The sequence below is a fragment of the Corella eumyota genome, chromosome 1 (genome assembly GCF_963082875.1).
Source record: "Corella eumyota chromosome 1, kaCorEumy4.1, whole genome shotgun sequence".
Taxonomy (NCBI): domain Eukaryota; kingdom Metazoa; phylum Chordata; class Ascidiacea; order Phlebobranchia; family Corellidae; genus Corella; species Corella eumyota.
Window position 1 is genome coordinate 21,210,572 of NC_137490.1, and position 25,876 is coordinate 21,236,447.

Consider the following 25,876-nt stretch of genomic DNA (forward strand, 5'->3'; position numbering starts at 1 on the left):
CAGGCAACTCAAGACTAGATCGGAGTGACTGATGTTACTCTATGTTGAGGTCGCGCATTTTACTCTTCCACATTGAGGATAAAGATATATATAAAAAAAAGAATTTAAATAAATTTGAAGTTACCTTTTTGGTGTCAAATTTCTAATTAACTATCATGTTCTCTCATTTCCTGATACTTTATTTAGTATTAAAGTTTTTGTCACATTTCGTAGAGGTTGAAATAGTTGTATGTGGGATAAGGGGTCCAATGATGTTGGTGGGTGATATTAGGGGGCAATTTATCAACCCCCAGATTTATGATTATTAGTAGTTTACAAAAAGTCCAAATCAAGGGTGCCACAAAAAAAACAAACAAAACGACAGAGATTTATAATTACCATCTGTACCATACATAAATTTCAATATTAATCTACAAAAAAATCCCAAAGAATGTGAATTAAAACTTAAAATATTAATTTTATTTGAGTAAATATTAAAGTTAAGCGCTGTAAGAAGTGTCATAAACACTGGATTTTACCTTAGTTATTGCAGAATAGATCCAATCAAATTTATAATACAAGGATTTTTTATATTTGGCTGTAAGTTTTCTTTATGTGTGCCGCAACATTTTGAACTTACCGGCAGTGTGGTGTAGTGGTAAGAACACTTGCTACACCACACATGAGGTTGTGGGTTTAATCCCCACTATTCTCATGCTGTAGCGCCTTCAGTAAGGCGCTATAAACAGTATAACACCTGCTGATCCAGCATTTAATTAGCAGCATTATTATCAGGCAATTATAATCTATAATATCCCAATCTGCCAAAGGAAAGTCAAGACTGGGTCGGGGTTTGGTTGTAACATTATTTTTAGGTCACACATTCAACCTTTCCACATCAAACATAAAAATATATACAAAAAAAATGGTATGTGAATAAAAGGGAAGATTAGGGTAAGGTATAAAAATTTCGTCTTTTCGGCATTTTTAAAACGGGCGGACAACTCTATTAGAGCTCCCAGTATTGAATGCAATGTTTTATTTTTATAAAAATTTGTTAACCGCTTATTTAATAGAATACCTAAACAGGCTGTTGGTTGTTTTTACTAGTTTCGATATCGTTAAATTGCTAGTAGGTATATGTGGCCGTATTTAGCACATTACTCAATAGCGCAGTAACTTGGAATCAGTGGAAAAATAAACCCAGAATTCCACGTGGTTATGCTTTGAGCTTATAATAACTAAACAGGTAGCAGTAATCTTACATTTAGATTAATAGATTTTTTATGACTCTAAACTAAATGTAATTTTCAATGAAATAAAAAACTGGTTTTAAAAAATCGCACGTGCGCTTTGTATCAGAGGAAAAGTTATAACTAAACGTGGCCAAGTTGTGCTAAAATTTTGAGGAACATAAATTTACATTACATTCATCCAATTATAAAATAAAAAATAAGTTTGACCAGCAATAATTAACTAGTATTCTAAAACCAATCCATATTTTTTCGATATACTTTTTTATATAATTTATTATAAGAACATTGAAGATAAGTACGAATAAAAGGAATAGTTAAAACTAGTATTGCACTATAATACACAATATTAAAACAAACTAAATAATCAAATAAAAAAAAAAATAAATAATAAAAAACATAACATGTAGAAAGACACAAAAGAATATTTTTTTAAATAAAAAATGCTTTTTTGTTTAATTAAATTCAATATAAAAAAGACACAAAAAAGTATAATATTTTGTTAAATATTTTTGTTTTTTAAAATTTTACCCAATTTTTTAAGATTATCCATAATTAGAAAATCATTGGGTTTTAGTTTTAAAGCCTTTTCGTAGCTCATTTTGGCATCTAAATATTTTCCTTGCAAATGTAAGATTGCCCCTAAGTTCATATGCGACGAAGCAAGCTAAAAAATCAAATAAAAATAATAGTTGTTAATAAAAAATTAAATAAAATTTATCAGTATATACTTAACTGTTGTATTAAAACATTCAAGTTTATAAGTTTATTGTTTGAATCAGTTTTGAAAATATTTAACTAAAATAAAATTAAAAACATTTTTGTTCATATATTTTAATTTTAAAATTGATTAAAAAATTTTAAAAAAATTTAACTTACTTTTGGTTTCATTTTTGTACATGCTCTATAATAATGTTCAGCTCTTTCATGTAAGCTAGCTTGCCTATAAGCGGCTGCTGCTTTAAACATCGATTCATAGCTGATTTCATGAACATTTTTCTCAATATAATTACCTAACAAGATGGCGGCATTTTTATATTCTTTCATTAAAATCAGAAAATCACCTGAAAAAGTTATTTTAAAGAAAAATTTTCAAAACAAGTAAAAAAATATTTTTTTAAAAAAACTATACATCAACACCATTATTCATATATATATTATAGTTTAGTGTACGACTTATATACATTTATACAAAACTATTTATGTCCAATTCACAGGCCTACAGTAAATAAATGCAGTTAGGTACACAGGTAAATTATGGGACCAAATATTAGTTGAGAGTTGCAACCATATTACGACAATTATATTGCAGATCGTAGGGTGGACAATCGACTATTACGTTTTATTAAAAGAAATCAACAAAAATGCAATATTAACCGGTAGTGTGGTTAAGCGGTCATAGCTTCGGATTACGAGCCGAATAATTTTGGGTTCGAGCCTCACCATTGCCACACTATTCGCCCTTGAGCCCGGCGTTTACGGATAGCTTAAACATGTCACAATATCACACCCCTACCCAATAAAAATATAAAACCTATCACCTTAAGGTGATATGGAAATAAATAAAAGAAAACAACAAAATGCAATATATATCCGGTTAGCTGTGCAATTTTTTAACATACGCCTTACATGATGTAATTCAGAAATTTATCAAAACAAAATTTTTTTTCTTGATGCGCTAAAAGTTTTACAGAAATGACATTTAGGAGTGAGTAACTTACTATAATACTGGTGAACGAGATCACTGTTTTTGTCGATTGTAAGCGCAGTTTTGTATAGTTGCCTTGCTTCGTTCATTCGGTTAAGTTTAGTTAATAGGCCAGCGTAGGTTAGATATGCAGAAATATGATCTGGTTTTTGTTTTATCGAGTTTTGAAATGCAATTTCAGCGTTTTCGTATAATTCAAGTTGTACAAAAGATTGGCCTAAAAAAAATTAAAAGTTTTTGTTTTGTGTTGTAAAATCATGTAAGAATTAAATCCCTTTTAAATAATAAGGCGATGTTAATTTAATTTTGCTAATTTAGTTTTAATGAAGTAATAAAACTAATAGAAGACCGTTTTATTAAACGCATTTATATATTAAAAACAATATTCATAAATCAAAAAAAATCAAAAAAAAAAAAAGTTAGTCGTTCAAACTACTGAAAATCTATAAAAAACATTACATAATAAATCCATCAAAAATTTACCCAATTTTTTTCCAGCCACTGCTTTTTGCCATTTACATTTCGCTAAATCGATACTGCAATTCGTCATTCACTACTTACCGAGCATATTGTAAATACGGTGAGCCTTGTAGCCATATCTCAGCCTGTCTATCGCCTTCTGATAACAACTAACAGCATCAAGGTGATTCCCCTGATCAGCGAATAACGAACCAAGATTGTAAAGTGCTGAGACTTGACTTTGTAAGTGAGTTTGTTGGTCTTTTAACCCATAGCCGTCTAAAGATGCCGCCTTTTTATACATCTGTGAGAAAAAAAAATAGTTTTTATGTAAAGTATTTTAAAATATTAGCGATTTATTAAATATTTAGTTAGTTGGTTAAAAATTTTAAACTGCCAAAAACAGTTTACTTTAAAAATAAAATCAAGCAAGAAATATAAAAGCAAGCAAAAAGATTTAATAGAGCATGCCTGATCTGAACTCTATTAACAATTGATACTGTTACGTCACATCTCAGTTCGAGTGATTACATCTACGGTAAAAAATTGGCACGAAATAATTTTCGCGTAGAATCACAAGCGAGGCGAAAATCAGCCAAACATTAAATATTTATAAACTTCTTCAACGTAAAGTAGAAAGGTGACAATGTTAAAACACCAATTTTGTATATATTGTTTAGTTTTAGAAAAGCTTCTTAATTCTGAGTCAAAATTGTTACAAAAAAAACACCAAGTTTATATAGTTATGACGTAATCGTATGACGTCACAAACAGTAAGTGTTATTCACAAAAAGTTGATGATAAAATTTTTGTTTTTTTTGCCCAACTATTTGCTTTAAACGGTTTAAAAACATTTTTAATGTTAGAAGCAGATTTTTACCCTTTCTCTTTTGTTTTAAGGTAGCAGTTTATTTCAAATGTTAAAGCAACAATTAGTGCAATGACCTGTGAAATTTTTCTTTTTAGAACTTGCGAATTTTTGTTCCGTGAAATATAAAATTTCAGTTTACACTTGAAGAGATTTAAGAAGAAAATAAACAAGTCGTGGCAATTCTAAATTGTATTTATTAACTCTAGTTCAAATTTATTTTTATTCAGTTACAACAAGATATAAGGCTTGTTCAAAAAAGCTCAAAAATTTACTCGTTTTAAAGCACATTAAAAATAGATAAATATAACTTTGTCTCAATAGGAATCTTGTGTAACGGTAACAGTAAAAGTCTTATTAAAAATTATATTAGTTATGTGTATTTAAATCATTGTTAATATTTGCACTTTGTTAGAAATTATTAATTGCAAATTTATTTTCTGTAAACGTACGCTACGATCTGTGTCTAAAAGCAAATAAAACTTCTTTAAAGATTTTTAAGCTAACGGTGCGGGTTATTTATTCAGCGTTTTTTGTTTTAAGATTTTTGAATCGATAGGGTTATGTATTGGATTTTGAGATAGTGGTGTACAGTGTTATTTAGGGTTGACGTTTACATGTTTTTAACCTTTGTTTATATTGCTTAATTCGTACCGCGTTTTTAAATGTGAAATTAAACAGTTTGGCATTTCAAAAAAGGCAGGCTTCAAATCAAATCTATCAGTTTACTTAGAAATTTTTTACGTAAATAAATTTTAATATATCAATTTTAAATAAACGTAAAACATACAGGCAGAAATATATCGATAAGATATAATTACGAACTAGAATACGATTTGGGATTTAAATTAAAGTAATATTGATAAAATATGTAATTAAAAAGCATTTTTGTCAAAGCGGTATTGATTTTGGATTTTCTATTCTTCTTAAAATTAATAATCTTAATCCATCTTAGATTTAAATGCATATACTAGAAATAAATGTCATTTAAATATGGTATGTTATGCTTTATATTTATAAATTTATATTATATTTCATTTAAATTTAAAATGTTTTTTAGATGTAAGAAATAATTTAACAAATTAGGTTCAAAATGGAATATTATGTGGAATACGATCTTGCAAATAAAAGTAATTTCAGCAATAACAATAAAAATTTAACCAGCAATATTTATATAACAGAAGAGTTTGAAGGTACGGTAACTTTGATTCATTTTTTTAAAGTAAATTGTAATAAAAAAAGCCGTTTTTGACTTCCTTATAAATAAGTTAGCCTGCAGCTAGTGTAGTGGAAAAAACACTTGCTACACCACACATGAGGTCGTGGGTTCAAACCCCACTACTCTCATGCTGAAGCGCCCTAAGTACGGCGATATAAACGGTACGAACTACTGCTGAGCCAGCACTTAAACAGCAGTATAATTATCGGGCAATTATAATTAATAATATCCCAAACTGCCACAGGCAACTCGAGACTGGGTCGGAGTAACTGATGTTACTCTATGTTTAGGTCGCACATTCGACTTTTTACTCTAATAGTTTTAAAAGCCTCGCTTTTATTTAAATTAAATTTTTTTTTACAGCTACTAGACCTGACAATTGGTTAATAATTTTCGGTCAAACGGTTGCCGTAGCAACGTTATTACTTGGTGTTTTTGCCAACTCGATCACAATAGCGGCTTATAAACGAAGTCGAAAATTACAGACATCTTTTAATTGTCTAATTACTAATTTATGTGCAATGGACTTAACATTTTCAGCACTGGTAAGTAGATTAGATATAAATTATTAACTTTATTGTAATCTTTTTACTTAAAATAAGAAGGGAATAAAAATTAACACCAACCTTAAAAAAAGCGCAAGTTTGTAAATTAATTAAAAAAATATTTTTCAACATATTTTTTTATTTTTTTTACTAATATAAAATCCTTCTGTATTATCTAATATACCTTATTTTCTAAAATGTAATTTCCTTTATCGGATTTAAATCTAATGTATATTTCATTGCCGTCTATAATCTTGCAAAATGCATTTTAATATTGCCATATGTATATAAAATAAACTTAAATTATTTTAAAAATTCTTGACACATTTTTTTGAATATTCATATTAAGAACATTAAATTATCATCCAACAAATAAAATTTTCAATATTTTAGTTTATTTTTTGTGGAAATAATTAATTGACACAATTTGTCGGCTTTTGTTTTTGATATGGGCAAAGTTTTTTGTGGGTTCGGTTTATTTGTGGCATTGGAAAATCCGTTGAATTTAACGCTAAACATTTCTTTAAAAAATAATAAACCACTTTAAAGTCAAGCCGACAAATAGTGTCAATAAAAAATTTCATCGCTTGTGAAATTTAAAAGTTAAACTATTGTCTTAATTTTTATTTAATTTCTTGTAATATTTTTATTATTTAAACAAATTAATTTTTTGTTATTTAGCGATTTTAGCTTGCGAAATTTTTAACTTTTTAGTAAAAAAAAATACTTTTATTTTCAAAACATATAAGCTTTTCTTTAAATAAATCCTTTTTTTTAATTTTAGAGTTTTTAGGGCAGTTAAAACTTGTTTTAAAATAAAGTTTTGTGCCAAAATTAGAGTCTGTTTAAATCGATTTCTATCCTTTTTTCGAGACACATTTTTTAAAAACTATTTGCAAATTTAAGTGACCTTTAATTAGATGAGCGTACAGAAATAAAATTATAAGGCAAATGTGTTTTAAAACGACATAAAAATTAATATTTTATCTTTTAGGTTATGCGCTTCTAATAAAACGTTTAATTTTGGGTTTTGACATTTAGCATAAATTTGGTAAATGTGTCATAACTTTATTAATTATTAATATTTTTTAAAAATGTTTTACCACTATGTTATTTAGGTCAATGCGGTTCAATTGGATTAATTAAAATATTTTTTCAAAATTTTGATTTTTTTTTAAATTTTGTTAGTGTTATAGGATGATGACATGTTTACAAAAAAATTAAATTAAAAAAATAAAAATTTACAAAATTTTTCAGGTTATGCCGCTGTATGGGTTTGTCTTAAAAAACCGGGAAGCCCCCATACCGATATATTGCTCAACCGTTGGTTTTATATTCAATTCAATGTTATCAGCGTCTGTACTCAATCTCGTGTTTATAGCAATTAACAGATATGTCGGAATCGTGCATTCATCCAAGTGAGTACTTGTTTAAAGAGATGGTTCGGTCGTAGAGTTTATTTTTTAATTATGTTGGAATTTTTCCAACTTGCACGAGGATACCATTATTTTAAAAATTGGTCAAGTAGTTTTTGAGATATCGGGTTTTGAAGGTAAATATTGTAAATAGGGAAAGTCCCAACCCTCGCAAATCACGTGACGGCAGGCATAGGAAAATGACCTTATTTTGTCCTCTCTGACCCGTTTGTTGCACTTTTTAAAAAAAAAACTCTTTAAGTATTTGTCGTTGCTAACTATCTTGTTAAAAAAGAGTATTTTTTTTATAAACAATTAGACTGTATCTCGCCTTACATTTAGTATTTTAATTGTCGTAATATGGTTGCAACTCTTAATTAGTATTCACCTGCGATAATTTATAAGAGCTTAACACATGCGACAGTTTTGTATATTTTATAGGCCTAATAGAACATAGTTATATATCTTTCATCTATATAGCTAAATTAATGTATTGTACCATACGACAAGAAGGCCCCTTAAAACACTGTAATAAACCGAACCTTTTAACTTATCTTCTAATATTGCCCGCCAGTACTTTCTTAAACCTATCCCTTGACAAATTTCCCTAAAATCTTGACCATTTTAAAATCAATATTCGTAAGGCGGTGTTAGTACATTGTATAATAATATTTAGCTTGAAAAAACAGTTAAGTCCGGTAGTGTGGCGAACCGGTCATGGCGTCGGACTACGAGCCGAAAGGTTTCGGGTTCGAGCCGCACCAACTTCACACTATTCGACCTTGAGCCCGGCGTTTACGGATAGCTCAAAACACGTCATAACAGCACACCCTTCTCCAATAAAAAATCTAAAACCTATCAGTTTAAGGTGATATGGAAAAAAACGGTTAAATTAGTTAACAAATATATTGCTTCGTATTTATTTAATTTTTTTTCCAGGTATCGTATTTTATTTTCAAGAAAGTTACTGAAATGGTGGGTTATGACGTCATGGATAGGAGCGCCTCTACTTTATATACCTTTTTTGTTTAGTAAGTTTAACTTTGCCCTTAAGGGGGTTTTACTTTTCCTCTTTACTAATAAGTAAATTTATTTAATATAAAAAAAGAAAAAAAAACTTCTGTTAATCATAAAAAAATAATTTGGACAAATTTTATTTTATTTTTTTATTCAATATTTTCAGCTAACTCTTTTAATTGGCGGGAAGAAACGTTGTCATGTGACCTGACTATAAAAAAGGGCGGGAACCGTATCGTGGTATCGTATCACGTGACCATCATAGTCATTTTACAAGTTTTACCGATGTTTGTGCTTGTCATACTATATCGGTGAGAAAATTTTTCAAATTAATTTTTAATTTATTTTATTTTTAATTAGAATAAAATTACCCCGTCGCTTTTTCTATTAAATATTAACATAGTGTACTGTTACAATTAAAATTTTATTACATCAAAATCATTCCATTCTTACTGTATTAATTATTAAATTACCAAAGTTAAGTTGCTTTTGGGAAGTCCAAATACATAAGAGCTTAGTGGACGGTACATATGTAAGTCCAATTTATAGGCTAATAAAATAAATAAAACTGCCGTTTGTGGTGCGCGGGAATTTTTTTTGCAGGCAAAAGTTAAGAGTTGCAACCATATTACAACAATTAAAATATATTTTTTTTGTATATATCTTTGTCCTCGATGTGGGAAAGTCGAATGAGCGACTTAAACGTAGAGTAACATCAGTTACTCCGACCCAGTCTCAACTTAACTGTGGCAGTTTGGGATATTACGACCGTGGCAGCCTATTGACTATAGTATAAATAAAATTATCAAGTTTTATTCTATAAAGTATTTGAATGGCGATAATATTTTCAGTTAAAACCCGCCAAGAATGATGAAATTATTTTTTTTCTTTTGTTCAGAGAAATTTTGCATAAAGTCAAACGGTGCCGAAAAACGATGGAACACTACCCCGCACCAAGTCCCAGCTCTTGTGCGACGTCTGGCGGCCGTGATTTTTTAAAGCGAATTCGTCGTATAAGCGGCGACTCGACTTCTAACAACTGTAGTCAATTAGAGAAACGAATGGGTTCGAGCCCGACACGTGATTTTGCACACGACTCTTATCTCAAAGTCCCGGGCACTTCAAGCATTAACACAAGTTTAAATAAATCAAGACAAATTGATGATGGTAATTTACAAAAATTAAATTCTAAAAATATTTGACCATAAAAAATAATTTGTACTTATTGGATTTTTTTTTATTACATCGCAACTAATTTTTGCCCACATAAAATTTTACCCGAGCACTAAAAACGATATTTTTCTACTTTATAGGCCTATAAATTAGAGATATATATATGTATAAGTATTGTCCACTAAGCCCTATTATATATAGACTTTTTTTTGTATATATCTTTATTCTCAATGTGGAAAGGTTGAATGCGCGAATTAAACATAGAGTAACATCAGTTACTCCGACTCAGTCCCGAGTTACCTGTGGCAGTTTGGGATATCACAAAATATAATTGCCCGGTAATTATGCTGCTGATTAGGTATTGGCTCAGCAGGAGTTATACCGTTTATTTCGCCTTTTTCAAAGGCGCTTTAGCATAAGATCACTTGGGATTAAACCCAGGATCTCATGTAGTGTAGGAAGTGTTATGACCACTACACCTCGCTGCCGGTATATAATTACCAAACAAAATTTTATGAATTTTTTTCAAATATTTTTTTAGCACAAACTCCTCGCCATTCCAGCTCACCTAATCTTCAATCTCACAAAACCGAAAATTTAAAGTTAAAGAAGGATAACCGAAGAAAGAGCTGGGAAGGTAGATAAGTTATTTGACCGAAAATTTAATTTTTTTGTTTTCAAGTGTATGGATATATAGATTTGTACCAGTTAAATAAATGTATTAGCATTTCTTTTTTAATTTAAGTGAAGTGATTTTTTTAACAATAGCAACCTTTTGTAAGTTGCTTTAAACGGTATAAGCTTTTTGCTAAGCTAAAAATTAATAAACTGTTAAATTATCGGGCAATTATATTTTGTAATATTCCAAACTGCCAAAGTCAACTCGAGGCTGCGTCAGGGTAACAAATGTTACTTTATGTTTAGGTCGCGCATTCTACCTTTCCATAATAGGAATAAATAAACAAATAATTGTTAAATATCATTAGTAATCATAATCAAGGTAATCAAATGCATTAAAACTAATTTTTTGTTAACAATTTCACACCCTGTTACATCCTATTTTGATTTATTAAACAAAGTTGGTATAAAAGTTAGGTTAACAGAGTTTTAATTAATGTTAAAATTTCCAATTTTAATACAGATACAACTTCAAAACAAAGTAGCGACCATGAAATAGAAGTTGACGAAAAAACTAATTTTTCAACTCGAAACAAAATCGAATATTCGCTCTTATCGACAATTGAATCGGAAACTAAAAGTCCACAATCTTCCGAACAAATCGAGAAAGAACTAAATCACAGTTCGAATATGACGTCACAAACACCTTGTAGCCTCAAAACAGACAGCTCGACGAGCTGCGAGGAAATAAACGAAACGAAAGCAAAAAAATTAGATTTAGATCAAATTAAAATCCAAGTTCCAAATCTACCTCACTTAAAACTCGCGCGACAAAACAGCATACGTCATCAAGCCATGACGTCAACGCCTTCGAAGAACGGCCACAGACTGGTACACCGTCACAAATCAGCCCCAACCGGGGTAACCCCCGATTCCGAGACAAGTTTGGACTTTAACAAAAACGAGGAGAGTTTTATCTTTAATTCGGATTTATACCAAAGTCCCAAAGCGAAAGAGGATGTTGCAAAACGAGGATACTCCGTGAAGCTGAGAAGAAAAATCTCCAAGAAACTGCAGAGATCGAACTCCGTCGGGGGGCAGCCGAGAGCTCAAAAATGGAGCCGGAAAAAGAAGTCGACAATTCGAATCGTCATCGACAATCCTTCATCGGATGGTTTGGGTCCAAACGCGTTTTCAAAATTAAAGAAAAATAAATCTAACAGTGAGGATAAACAGTCGCGTAAATTTTGTACTCCGTTGAAGAGGTTTAAAAGAAAGGAGAGCGCTAAAAAGCAGAAGAGTCTAGAAGCAACAAACTCGGCTGATAAGAAACAAAAATCAAAGTCCAACGAGCTGAACGGATTGCAATTACCAAACAAAACCCAACAAAGCCAAAAGAACTTCTCTGATTTGAAATCAATCGGTTCACCTGAGCATCTTACTAAACTTAACATTAATGAAGATCGTAGGTCGTCCATTGGAAGCAGAATTTACCGCTATTCGTCCATCGATGCCGAAAAGTCTTCACGGCGGGAATCCTACGCCAGTTTTACCGCAGATTATCGCACAACAAGGACCCAACTGAGCCCGAGAGAATGCAGCCCCAATAGCTCTATATTTTCGCTCGACAGGAGACCTAGTCAGTTGCTGGACAGCAGCAGCGCGTTACGAACTTTTTGGTCCCGCCGAATCTCACGAAGAATGTCCAAATGCAGCAGTAATGCATCTTCACACGCGAGCCGCAGAAAACGCCGCCGCATCGCGGAGCGCCACCTAACGTACAGCGGAATCGTGATTTGTCTAGCACTAATGGTGTACACACTACCTACCTCAGTTATATTTGTTTTAAATAGCACAACGCATATTTATTTTTCTCCCAATATTACATTTGCGGTGTCGATTTTACCGTGGTTACACGTCATAATTAACCCATTGTTGTATGGATTTTTAAACCCGCAATATAGAGTGGAATTTCGTAAAATGTTTTAAGAATAAAACAGCTTTTCAAAAAGTGTTACAACAAAAAATATTGACTAAATTTTTGTTTAAATTGTTTTGTTAGATAATATTTTTTACACTTTTGTTTTTGGCATTTTTAATTTTTAAAATTTTAATTTTTTTCACACTGTTTCACTTTGTGTTTTTGTATTCAAAATAAAAAAACAAAAATTTTTGAAAATCTAAAAAAAAATGAAAAAAAATTTCTCTTACTTTTACGGCTTCGTCAGTTCTCCCTAGTTGCTTTAACACCACGCCAGAGTTAAGATATGCGATAGCTAAGCTTGGTCGATAAAAAATGGCTTGTTCGTATGAGAGTAAAGCTTTGTGCATTCGCTTAGTATCTTGGTATAGTAAACCCCTGAAAACAAGCAACAAATTACAATTTGTTATTAACTTTTTTGTCCAAATGACATTATAGTGACAAGTTTTTGTACTATTATTAGAAAAAAGTGTGCTGTTGTGACGTGTTTAAGCTATTTCTAAACGTTGAACTCCAAGACCAAAATACATTGGTGCGGTTTGAACCCGAAACTTTTTGGTGTGTTTAAGCTATCCGTAAAAGCTGGGCTTAAAGACGAAAATTGTGACATTGGTGCGGTTCGAACCCGAAACCTTTTGGTGTGTTTAAGCTATCCGTAAACGCCGGGTTGAAAGGCGAATAATGTGGCATTGGTGCGACTCGAACCCGAAACCTTTTGGTGTGTTTAAGCTATCCGTAAAAGCTGGGCTTAAAGACGAAAATTGTGACATTGGTGCGGTTCGAACCCGAAACCTTTTGGTGTGTTTAAGCTATCCGTAAACGCCGGGTTGAAAGGCGAATAATGTGGCATTGGTGCGGTTTGAACCCGAAACCTTTTGGTGTGTTTAAGCTATCCGTAAACGCCGGGTTGAAAGGCGAATAATGTGGCATTGGTGCGGTTCGAACCCGAAACCTTTTGGTGTGTTTAAGCTATCCGTAAACGCCGGGTTGAAAGGCGAATAATGTAGCATTGGTGCGGTTTGAACCCGAAACCTTTTGGTGTGTTTAAGCTATCCGTAAACGCCGGGTTGAAAGGCGAATAATGTGGCATTGGTGCGGTTTGAACCCGAAACCTTTTGGTGTGTTTAAGCTATGTGTAAAAGCTGGGCTTAAAGACGAAAATTGTGACATTGGTGCGGTTCGAACCCGAAACCCTTGGTGTGTTCAAGCTATCTGTAAAAGCTGGGCTTAAAGACGAAAATTGTGACATTGGTGCGACTCGAACCCAAAACCTTTTGGTGTGTTTAAGCTATCCGTAAACGCCGGGTTGAAAGGCGAATAATGTGGCATTGGTACGGTTTGAACCCGAAACCCTTGGTGTGTTCAAGCTATCTGTAAAAGCTGGGCTTAAAGACGAAAATTGTGACATTGGTGCGACTCGAACCCGAAACCTTTTGGTGTGTTTAAGCTATGTGTAAACGCTCGGCTCAAAGATGATTGGTGTGGCATTGGTGCGACTCGAACCCAGAACCTTTTGGTGTGTTTAAGCTATGTGTAAACGCTGGGTTCAAAGATAAATGGTGTGACATTGGTGCGACTCGAACCCAGAACCTTTTGGTGTGTTTAAGCTATGTGTAAACGCTGGGCTCAAAGATAAATGGTGTGACATTGGTGGGGTTCGAACCCGAAACCTTTTGGCCCGTAGCGCTATGCTATAACCGCTATACCACACCACCAGTAATAAAGTAAAAACAAAACATATCAGCCTTTGAAATACCAGAATTTGAAGGGATAATTAATTATTACAATTTTAAAGCTAGGATAAACTATAACTCATTTACCTAGCCTAGCCAACTAGTAGTTGTATCGTTAGACCCATTCATTACCAATACAATCAACCATTATTTAAAATAACTTAGTGTTTTAATTAGTAAAAATTAACATTTTTGTTTTGCATGTAGCTACCCCTTAAATATATTAAGGCTAAACAATAAACCAGTTGTTTTAAAAATCTTAATTAATTAATATTTTAAATAAAGGTAAAACTAACTGACAAAAAACAACGAAATATTATTACAAATTATGCTTGAAAAATCGCTATAACAAAGCGTACAATATATTCTTTACCAGCAATATTTAAAAAATTTAAAAGTTTTAATTAGTTAAACAATGTTCAATTGTTTAACTAAAAATGATGTATTGTTAGGTAACAATACTTCGTTATATATGTTTATATGACGCTATTATTCTAGTATATAACAGTAATACAGTTTTTAGATCAATTTTTTTAAATCTAAGTAGGTTTTCAATTTGGGAGGGGGGACAAAAAAAAAATTTAACTGACCACAAATAAAAAAATCTCCTGTTCGCATTTTTACATTATGTTTTAAACAATTGAATTTCAACCCACAACATACTAGTATTATTTTCGCTTGTTTTGACCGTTCTAAACCACTGAATCGTAATGACTTCGTATTTATTTTCTATTTGTGGTTAACTTTGTTTCTTTACCGAATTTGTTAAGAGAAAATAACGCGATTTTGAGTTAATTAGCGTTAATGGTAACCTGAGATTGAGTTCAACAAAAAAAAGATTTTTGTAATTTTCGTAAATGTTTTTTAAGTTTTGATTGTTGTAATACTTAGCAACATAATTAAACGTTAACAACTGTTTAAATTTAATTAAAAAAATATAATAGTCACTTTTTTAAATTAAAAAGGTCAATAAAACGACCGATTTTGAAATTATATCATTTTAAATAATAATGTCATATTCAATATTGCCGCTGGGTGGCGCTAAACAGTAAATATTTTACCATTTCTATAGTCTAAATGTTGTCTATTAGTCCTGCAGTGTGGTATTTTAATCATGGCTGCTGACTACGAGGTTTCGAGTTCAAGCCGCACCAATGCCACGCTATTCGCCCCTTTGAGCCCGGCGTTTACAGGAAGCTTAAACACATATCTAAACAGCACACCCTTACCCAATAAAAATACAAAAACCTATTACTGTAAGGTGGTATAAAGGAAAAGAAAAACGAAAAAAAATGTAAAATTTTAAAAACAGGTTTAACTTACAAATTATAATGAACATCAGCCATATTCGATCTATGTTTTAGGGCTTCGATGTAAGATTCTTCCGCGGCCTTCAGGTCGCCTTTTTGCCGCAAAACATTCCCCAAATTCCCGAGCGATTTTGCTGGATTCACGGGGATACCGGACCTAAATTTTATATTTTTATTTAAATTAGTGACAACACATGTAAAAATATAAAATTTATTTAAAATATAATTTTATAATGGTAACAAAATAGCATAAGTAATTAAAAATACTTTAATATTATAAAATTAAGTTAAAATTTTAAAATTGAATATTTTACTTGTAAAGATTAAATTCGTTTTTCCAATCCTTATTACGATTCCAAGTTTTATTTGCAAACAACAAAAGAAGAAGTGACGTAATAGTAAACAACAGAAACCTAAACAAAATATTAATTTTAATATTTTTTTGTGGAAAGGTCGAATGCGCGATCTAAACATAGAGTAACAACTGTTACCCCGACCCAGTCTCGAGTTGCCTGTGGCAGTTTGGAATAATATATAGAATATAATTGCCCGATAATTTTACTGCTGATTAAGTGCTGGCTCAGCAGGAGTTTACAGCGCCTTATTTAAGGGCGCTACAGCATGTGAGCAGTGGGGATTGAACCGACGACCTTATGTGGTCTAGCAAGTGTTTTTACCACTACACCACGATGCCGGCTTAAATGTATGTGTTATACTTCATTAAGGAAAAAAAAAGCAAAAATTAAACGTAAAAAGCAGTAGTTTCTTAAAGTAAACAAAAATTACCTTTGGTTAGTTTTCCTTTTAGTTTTAATTCCCTTTTGTTCGATCAAATTATTCAACTTTTCAACCAAGTAGAAAATAAGTTCAGTTAGAAGCATACAAGAGCCAATACTAGGGATATATAGAACACGTTCTGCTATAACAAAACCAACGTGAAAAAACAAGTTTGAAGATGAAAGGAAAGATAAAAAAAGAAGACTGAAGCTAAATTGAATCACGTGACTCCGGTCATCAGATACGTCATCTGTAAAAAAAACGTTTTTTAATTTTATGGTGAAAAAATTGTTATAGATATTAAATAAAATTTGTCAAAATTTTTTAATAAAAATTAGTTTTATATTTTTACCTGTATTAGTTTTTATTTCAGTTATAGCTTTAAAGTTTTCTTGATCATTTTTATCTAACAAATCCGAAGATTTTGCCATCATTCTATCCCGTTTTCTTAAAGTAACAGAATAAATTAACACGCTTAAAAAGATGACGTAAAATCCCAGGGTTTCCAAATTTCTTACATCGCACACATCTGTGATTAATGGAATAGAGTCCATACTCCAATCAAAACTTAAAATATTTGGAAACACTAAAAGTTTTGCGTTTTGAGCGACTAAAAAATTAAAAGTTAAAATTCGGGTCCCCAAATTATCACATGACGCAGCTGGGTTGTCGCTGGGTGAAAAGGTAGGGGTCATGACCCTTGACCCCGATAAAATCAGGGGTAAAGTTATTCTTGAAACACAGAATAATAGACCGACCAAAATTGATAAAATACTCCGCATTCGAAGAGAATTTAACTTCGGATCCTAAAAGTAAAAGAAATATGTTACGCATACAATTATTTAACAAAAGCAATTGAAAGCTTATATACAATAAGCGTACGTTTAACAAATTCTTAAACACTTCATATTTGTGTATTATAAAAACACAATTCAAATAGCTATGTAGATATATAAATTTAACACAGTAATGATAAAGAGCGTTATATATACATTTTTTTTGTTTTTTTGCGCGTTAATGACAGTGAATAATAAGATATATAATAAATATTATATCAATGCGACAGGAAAAAATGACAAAATCAATTTAATGATTTAAAACACGCCAAAAATATTAATGTTAACATAAAGATTTTATGGTTTGGTCACCAAACCTAATTATTACTAAGTTACAAGACTTGAAAAACATTTTTAAAGTAGAATTAAAATTGTTTGAAAAAAGCTAAAATTAAGACATTTTAGGCCAAGATTGATGTTAAAATTTACACAAAAAAACACAACTTAAATTTAACCACTTTTCTTTTGCACATCTGGCATAAATAATTGGACTTTTGGCCTTTTAAATTTAACCCCAAATTACCCCAAATTGAAATTAAATCCGTTTTTTTGTTATTCATGCGTAAAATTGTGACCAAAATTGTTTAAATTATAGACAGTAAAACATACAATTAGGTTTTAACGGAAAAAGTGTTTATTTATATTAACAACACCGAAAATTTTAAAATATAAAAACCTAAAAATATATTTTTTTAATATTTTTGTGATGTAACTTAATGGCGTTAGGTAAGATAGTCTTAAAAAATTTTAAAAAAAGTTAAGCAAATACTTTTTAGTTTGAAGTACTTACCTTGAATATAATTGCTCGGATTCCACTTTTAATTCCAAGTTTATGTCGAATGAAAATGTCGTGGAAAACGCAAATAAATAAAGTGAAATATCCCAACTCCTTGCTTAAGAGTGAACATAAGGCTAACAAGCAAGATATGATAAATAAAACAAAGTTCGTTTTCGTAAATCCACAATTTTTATGAATATTTTCTTTTGAAGCAGATTTAACCATTTTATTGTCCAAATCACGTGACTTTTTGCTGAGATCACGTGTTCTTTCGTTTTTGTCACGTGATTTTTTTAAATCTTTTTTTTCCGATACCTCCTTAAATTTGTTTAGTTCTTGTTCGGTGAAATTAGCCTCTGTAGAATCTTGATTACTATTTGAGCTTGTTAGGCTATCATAAGTATCTGTAGTTGCAGTAGAATCGTCAGATACTGAACCGTTTTTACTTAATACTAAATCACTTGAAATATCTGGATTTTCGTTAAGGTCGAAACTTGATTTTGTTTTTTCTTTTTTTGAAATTTTTTTGCGACGAACTTTACGATTTTTCTTTAATTTTTTGTGATCGTTTTTGTGCGAAAGGGATTGAATTTGAGTGACTTGGTCTTGAGTTTGATTTTCTGTTAATTTTATCAAAGTCTTGTCTTGTGCTGTTTGACATGCTTTATCATATACTAAAAAACCTAAAAAAAATAAAAAAATATTTAACAAAAAATTTAAAAGCTACAAATTGGTTTTTTAAATAATTAAAGTTGTTTAAAAATAATTAAAAAAACAAAAAATACGTTTGTTAACGTCATAAACTTACTGGCCAATAGGAAAATAGCGGATATGACGTCAGCCCGGCCGACCAATCCAGACACAGCTTCAGTGTGAATCGGATGAAGTGAAAATAATAAACCTAAAATTAATTTAATTAAAAAAAATTGAGCAAAGTTTAAAATATTTAGTAAAATTTAAAAAAATCTTGTTGATAGTTTGCCCTACGGACAAGATTTTAATTGTCAAAAAAAACTCGCAACTCTCAACTAATACTTGCCCGTAATAATTTATCCGCGCACCACAAACGGCAGTTTTTTTAAATTTTGTAGGCCTATAAATTTAACAAACGTATCTATTGTCCACTAAGCTGCATTATATAAGAACCATGAACAATTCGGTATGTTGAACCGGTCATGGCATCGGACTACAAGCCGAAAGGTTTCTGGTTCGAGCCGCACCAACGTCACACTATTCGCCTTTGAGCTCGGCGTGTATGAATAGCTTAGACACGTCCCAATACGCACACCCTAACCAGATAAAAACATCAAAAAATCGATTCCCTTAAGGAGACATGAAAATAAAAAATTAAAACATTACTATTTTTTTAAATTTATTTTTGAAAGTTCAATATTATTCGATATCTTATAATGTACGAGGTAAAAGTGTTTATATAACCATAAAAATGTAATTTGAAAAATCTTACCTGAAATAATTCGTTTTTCGTCTTTAAATCGAAATATTCTCAACATTAAACAAAACAATATTGTTGAAATACAATGAAGTAATACATTGGTCACGTGATAGGGCCCCGACCAATCACTGAACAGTACGTAATTCGATCTAAATACATAATTTTATAAATTTTGTTATTTTTTTAATGTTGGTCAACTTTACAGCCTAAACATAGAGTAACATCAGTTACCCCAACCCAGTCTCGAGTTGCCTTTAGTAGTTTAGGATATTATAAATTATAATTGCTCGATAATTAAGCTGCTGATTAAGTGCTGGCTCAGCAGGAGTTCATACCGTTTATAGCGCCTTACTTAAGGGCGCTACAGCATGAGTGCAGTGGGAATTGAACCCATAAATATTTAGACTTTTGGCCTTTTAAATTTAACCCCAAATTACTATATATGATATTATAAATTATATTTGCTCGATAATTAAGCTGATGATTAAGTGCTGGCTCAGCGGGAGTTCATACCGTTTATAGCGCCTTACTTAAGGGCGCTTCAGCATGAGTGCAGTGAGAATTGAACCCACGACGTCATATAGAGAAGCCAAGTGTTCTGACCACTAAACCATGAATCGGTTAATATCGTAAAAAATATTTTAAAAAATCTATTCCTAATTTGTATAAATAATATAACTTTAAAATGCATGTAACACACTTATGTTTAGTAAACTTAATCATAAGTTATCGTATCTAAATTATTACTGAAACCAGCTTGAAAGTTTATGTACTTACCTAAAAGATAAAGTTGTTAAAGGCCTATACGACCCATGGCTTCCACTATCACCTAAGGGGGTTCCCCAAAAATCGTTAGTAAAAATTTGGAGAAGCGAGTTAGTTGATGTGACGTCACCATTCTTTAAAATTGCTCGACTATAGAAAAATAAACAAAAAAAAATTAAAATTTTTAGATTGATGTGACGTAATAAAGAAATAAGGTAATTTATTTAAAAAAAATTGAGATTGCATTTTAAACCCTGTAAGTTTAATTAATATTCTATTTCAAATAATTCATTTAGTGTAGCCTATTTGTAAGTTTAAACACCTAATTTTAAGCCTATATTACATAATATTTAATTGGTCACGAATCACAAAATGTTAATTAATAAATTAGACAAAATATTTGAACAACATTTTGTAAGAAAAAATCTAATGTAATATAGAACATAAAAATTCAAAACCAACTGTATTAATTTTATTTTTATATTACTCCTATTGCTAAACCTTCAAAAATAATAAGTTGTATTTGTAAAAACTTAATAAAATTTTTAAAATCAGTCCTTTAAAAGTTGATATTTTTACCAATTTTTGTTATTGTTAAAGCCTGCTTTGATGTAAAAATAACTTTTCGATTTAGTTTTGACAAGAAAGGTTTAAGCTGTTAGAGTTAAAATAACTAAAATCCGTTATTTTTTTCACGTCGTTTCACACAAAAACAACTTTTAGGGTTTAGTTAAAAAAACAAAAACAAATTTAAAGAACACTTTTGCTACAAAAACTCTAAAAACAAAATTTAAAAAGCCGAACCTTAAATTTACTTAAATTTCTGATTTAAAAACACATAGACATTTTTATGTATTGGATTTTAACTTTTGAAATTTCGTATTTTAACAAAAACAAAACTTTCAAAAACACAGTTTGGAATTAAATCACTTCGGTTTAGAAGTCATTTTCGGCTCAGCGTGATATTCAATTGTGTAGCGTTATGACGTCATAGACAAACCCATTATTACGCATAAGTTGCCCTACTTCATGGCAGCGTAAAACTATTATCAGTATTACGGTCAATTTAATTTGGTAATTGCTTTAAAAACTATGTGAAAAAGTGGAATTTAGGACTTAATTATATTATATATGAAATAAAGAAGTATGTATAAAATAAATAAGTAAACTATAGTCCAATTCAATGATATATTATTATAATATTTAAAGGTTGGTGACCATGCCATAACATACTTAAAATATTTATGTAAACATTAATACTTTTGGCATGTTTTAAATCATTAAATTGATTTTGTCATTTTTCCCGTCGCATTGTTGTAATATTAATTGTATATTGTATTTATTATTTACTTTTATCAATGCGCGAAAAGCCGAAATAAAAAAGATCTTATTAATATAACTATGTTTTTAAAATAAAAAAGCACTAAAAATCATAAAAAATACTTTTTTATACCAACAAAAAATTCAAAAATTGCTGAAATTAAAAAAAAAAATTTATTTGCGGTTGGCACTTTCATTTTTGTTTTCTTAACATGTTATGATATTCAAGTAGTTATAAGTATAAGCATAGAGGTGGTGGCCATACTCAAATATACTCAAAATTTCTACTTGAGTTTTAAAGAACTCTTTTAACGGCAAGTATAGACTTATAAGATATACTCAGAAAATATGAGTAGCTTTAATAAACGTTTGCTGAGAATTTTAGGTTTATTTTTATTAAATTGAATAATGATTTATAACATTTTGCGTTTTCAATTATTTTTACCTCAATTTTTTTGTGATATTTTTGTTTATTTTTTTCTTTATTATTTATGCACTAATGTATTTTTCTTTATAAATACTTAAACATAAGCGCTATGCCAAGATATCGTTCCCTGTAATACTTATGGGGATTTATTTTAATATCTTTATGTCAACAAAAATCAATTTACGGCACTGCTTGCCCTTTTTGACCCGGAGAAAAAGTGTAAAAAAGCACGTGTAGTGAGATTTATTTATCAAATAAATTCTGTCATCACATTTGAAGAATGTAGTTAATTAAATAAAGTTAAGTGTAGTTAAGCCGTTAATGGATATTGTTAATTTATAACTTATATTACAACAAAGTTGTAGCAAAATAAAGTTTATAATTTTTTAACCTTTATTTTTTTTAATACATAAAAATTAATTTAAATTTTATTTCAATTTTTTTTTTTAAGTAAGCTATATTAACATATGCATTTTATAAATATTTTATTTATAAAACAACGTTGATTTGTAATTTAATTCTAAACTTTCAAAATTACCTAAAAATTAAATGCAAACGTCGAATGACTTTGCTTCGGTTCGATTCGCTAAATTAAACGTACGAAAAGTTAAAATAGGTAATACGGACAATTTAAGACTGAGTAGATGGATCACTAAAAAGAACATCTGCTTATAAAAAATAACATTTAAAACTTTAAACCTTTAAAACTAAATTTCAAAAATTTATTTGATTGTTTGAAAATGTGTAATTTAACTGGTTACATAATAGTCGATAGCCCGCCCTAAGGTCGAAATTTTAAATGTCGTTATATGGTAGCAACTCCTAACTAATTTTTACCTGTACCTACGCACCACAAACAGGAGTTTGTTTTTAATATTGTAAACCTATAAATTGGGCATAATTATAAATACACTTTTTGTCCACCAATCCCCATTATATATACATATAAATGTAGATCGTGTACTAAAAATTGTATAAAAATCTGGTAGTGTGGTACACCCGTCACGGTGTCGGACTACGAGCCGAAAGGTTTTGAGTTCAAGCTGCACCAATGCCACACTACTTGCCCTTAATCTCGGCGTTTACGGATAGCTTAGACACGTCACAACCGCACACCCTTACCCAATAAAAAACATCAAAAACCTATCCCCTTAAAAGGGATATGAAAAAAAAAATTAGTAAAAAAAAATAAAATTTTACTAAAAATCGATATTAATATTAACAAAACTTTTTCTTATATTTAGGGTCAAATTTAACCCCCTAAATAAAATGATATCACCCTAAATGTCAACAAACTCCTTTTAAATGATTAACCCCATTGTGATTCATAGACAGAATATAATCCTACTTGTTGATCGATACAGATCACGTGACCTTCTGTACGTGTCTGATTTAAAAACTTAAATTTTTGGTTTCAATTTTTAAGTTGAAAGTTTGTTTTAAAAAGATAAAATTACCTTAAAAAATTGTTAATTTGTTGTAAATTCATTAATCTTATTGTTTTATGTCTATTTTTGTGTAAAAATTTTAACCTTTTATTTATTTTACCTATTTTTTTTAGGTTTAAACAATAAATATGCTTATTTAAAACTATATTTATTTTTATAATAAAAGTGTAACATTTTTTATTGAAATCTCCGCCGCTTGACCAAAAATGAATTAAATATAAAGAGTTGTCAAAAAATCAAATTTTAAAAGGTTTAAAGCATTAAGTTAAAAACGCGTCAAACCCCTTTATTTTCAAACGAAAACCCCCCACAAAAAGAGATATAATTCAATACAATATGACACATAGTTGATAGTCAACCTAACCCAGTCTCTATAGAATAAGCCAGTCTTGTTTAACGGTTAGATGAATATAAATAAAAAGAAGTCTTACAATAGAACTACATTATAACATATCCTCAAAAAAGTCAAAATCCCACGTGAAAATTTAGATTTTAATTAAAGTTTATTAAAGCATAGTGATATAAACCCATATTCTATTATAATATAAAGGTCTAATTTTGGTAAAAATACGAATAATTTTTGATATTTTTTTGTTTAAAAAAGGACATTTTCTACCATTTCTATGTTATTATTGGCTATAATTTAACATAACTTTATTTTTAATTAGTGTTAATCTTATACCAATATAATGTTAAGTTATTATAAAAAAAAAACAATCTTAAAAAACGACCTGAAAAATCAAATCGACAAATTTAAAAATTCAAATCGACAAAAAAAGACCTGAAAAATACAAATCGACAAATTGAATTTAAAATCTACAAAAAAGCGAAATTTAATTAACTTGTTGGTCACGTGACATTCGTCAGAATCGTTAAAAACTGCGTCGACAAAAAGATCGATCATTTTTCTTACTTTGAACTTTTGCAATCGATAAACTGAGCATTAAATTAACTCCCGACGGAGAAAAACGAACAAATATAAAAATTAAATTGCTCGAAAGACTTAATGACGTCATAAAATATTGCTACGCTTGAGCGGTTTTATTATTTATGAAATAATTTTGTTTATAATTTCGAAATCTTGTTTAAAAATATTGATAAAATAGATTTTTTTTGCAGCGTAAGGGCTATTCAAATAAGAATTTATTATTAATAAAACTTTTTTGAAATAATTTTTAAAGTAATTATTAAATTTATGCTAAATTTTGTTTATAAAAATAAGATAATTAAATTAATATCAATTTTTGCGCGCGAAAAATCTGAAATAAAATTCGAGCCAGTAAAATATCAATTTTATATCGAAATTATAAAAATATTAGAGAAACTCATACCCATGAGAGTTAATAACAGTAGGCAAGGGAATTTGAATACCAAATACTGCGACTATATAATTTTTTATTCAATAAATTACCTATCCTATATATATATATATATATAATAAACAGATTACAAAAAAAAAGTTTATAACTAAATATTTATTTGTTAGATTTTGTATAATGTGTAATTATATATTACAAGAAACGTAATTTACGGAACGGTTTATAGCGTATATATTTAAAGCCTAGCCTATACCTTTTTAAATAAGGCAAAAATTAACGTTTGCTGAATTTTTTGGTGGACTTTTAAAAAAAAAAAAATTTTTTTGGTGGATTTTTAGCAAAAATTAACGTTTGCTGAATTTTTTGGTGGATTTTTATTCTTTGTGGAATATAAAATTATACATCAAATAAAATGTATAAAAATAGAATACATTTGTGCTTCAAATCAAACTTTCAAATAAATGTATGTTTGAAATTAGATACTTTTGTAAAGAATTCATTTAACCCAACACGAGCGTAACGGAAAACTTAATTAACACAAAGATGAGGTAATTTAAAACTTTCCGGAATTAATTTCTATCGTTTGAAGTAAGATAGAATCTAATCATAAATTAACCACATAATTACAATCCATTAAATGATAATTTCATAACGTATTTTAATATTTAACGTAATTGTGTAATAACTAATTAGTAAATCGTAGAAAAATTACCAAAATTAATAAAAAATTCCAAAAAAAAAAATTTTAATATGCTTGAAATTTTAAAACTAAAACCTTGTCATGTATAACAAAAGAATAATAGACTCATTTTAATTAGTAAAATTAAATTTTTAAAACGTGATAGCAAGTTGTTTAACTTATACCTAAATTTATTGACATATTGGTATCAAAGTGTTATTACTTACTGATCGTCGTATACAAATTCCGCATCAAAAGTATTCGAGTAAATCACAAAAGAAGCAAGAACACAAATAACTTCAACTTTCCAAGAGAACTCCATTTTTTATTAACTTTCGCTGATTTTAAACGACATTAAAATTCCAATATATCGATCCCAACTTTAGTTACAATAATACTTCAACTGTCTGTATAATAATAAGTTAAATAAGTTTAAAATAAATGTTTTTTTTTAAGTTTGCTCTGTTTTCTACAAAACATTGTTAAAAATTAGTCAGATTTTGTCATAAACTTTTGATTTTAAATGAACCGCGGTTCAATTACGAATGATCCAAACTTTTTACTTTTAACTAAAAAGCGTCGTTTTTGCCTTTTTCTTTCGGCGCTTCTCTTTTTCCCGCATTCTCTCATTCGCGGCGAGAAATATTTTTACGACAAACGCCGAAAACTAAGCGCGTGAATTTTTTCGTAGAATCATTAAGTCCAGAATAAAAAGCATATTCAATTTTAAAAATCATTTATAGTATACTCTATATAGTATACTCTAATTAAAAAAGTGATCTAGCCTTAGCCATTA

General features: G+C 29.7%; 2 protein-coding genes across 2 annotated transcripts; one reads left to right on the top strand and one right to left on the bottom strand.

Moving 5' to 3' along the window:
- Positions 1–1,734: 1,734 nt before the first annotated feature.
- On the bottom strand, positions 1,735–25,483 carry LOC145742169 (protein O-mannosyl-transferase TMTC2-like). The gene is made up of 14 exons (XM_082559950.1): positions 25,308–25,483; positions 19,900–20,037; positions 19,135–19,271; positions 18,478–18,570; positions 17,682–18,352; positions 16,408–16,861; positions 16,065–16,305; positions 15,593–15,691; positions 15,292–15,435; positions 12,466–12,613; positions 3,502–3,703; positions 2,954–3,157; positions 2,112–2,296; positions 1,735–1,899 (listed from the first exon to the last, which is right to left on the bottom strand). The coding sequence occupies exons 1-14, from the start codon at positions 25,400–25,402 to the stop codon at positions 1,735–1,737; spliced, it is 2,976 nt and encodes a 991-aa protein (XP_082416076.1). The 5' UTR covers positions 25,403–25,483.
- On the top strand, positions 5,330–12,243 carry LOC145740798 (uncharacterized). Its single transcript, XM_082558649.1, has 8 exons — positions 5,330–5,460; positions 5,850–6,031; positions 7,289–7,449; positions 8,386–8,477; positions 8,630–8,774; positions 9,362–9,630; positions 10,178–10,273; positions 10,778–12,243. The coding sequence occupies exons 1-8, from the start codon at positions 5,361–5,363 to the stop codon at positions 12,241–12,243; spliced, it is 2,511 nt and encodes an 836-aa protein (XP_082414775.1). The 5' UTR covers positions 5,330–5,360.
- Positions 25,484–25,876: the final 393 nt, after the last annotated feature.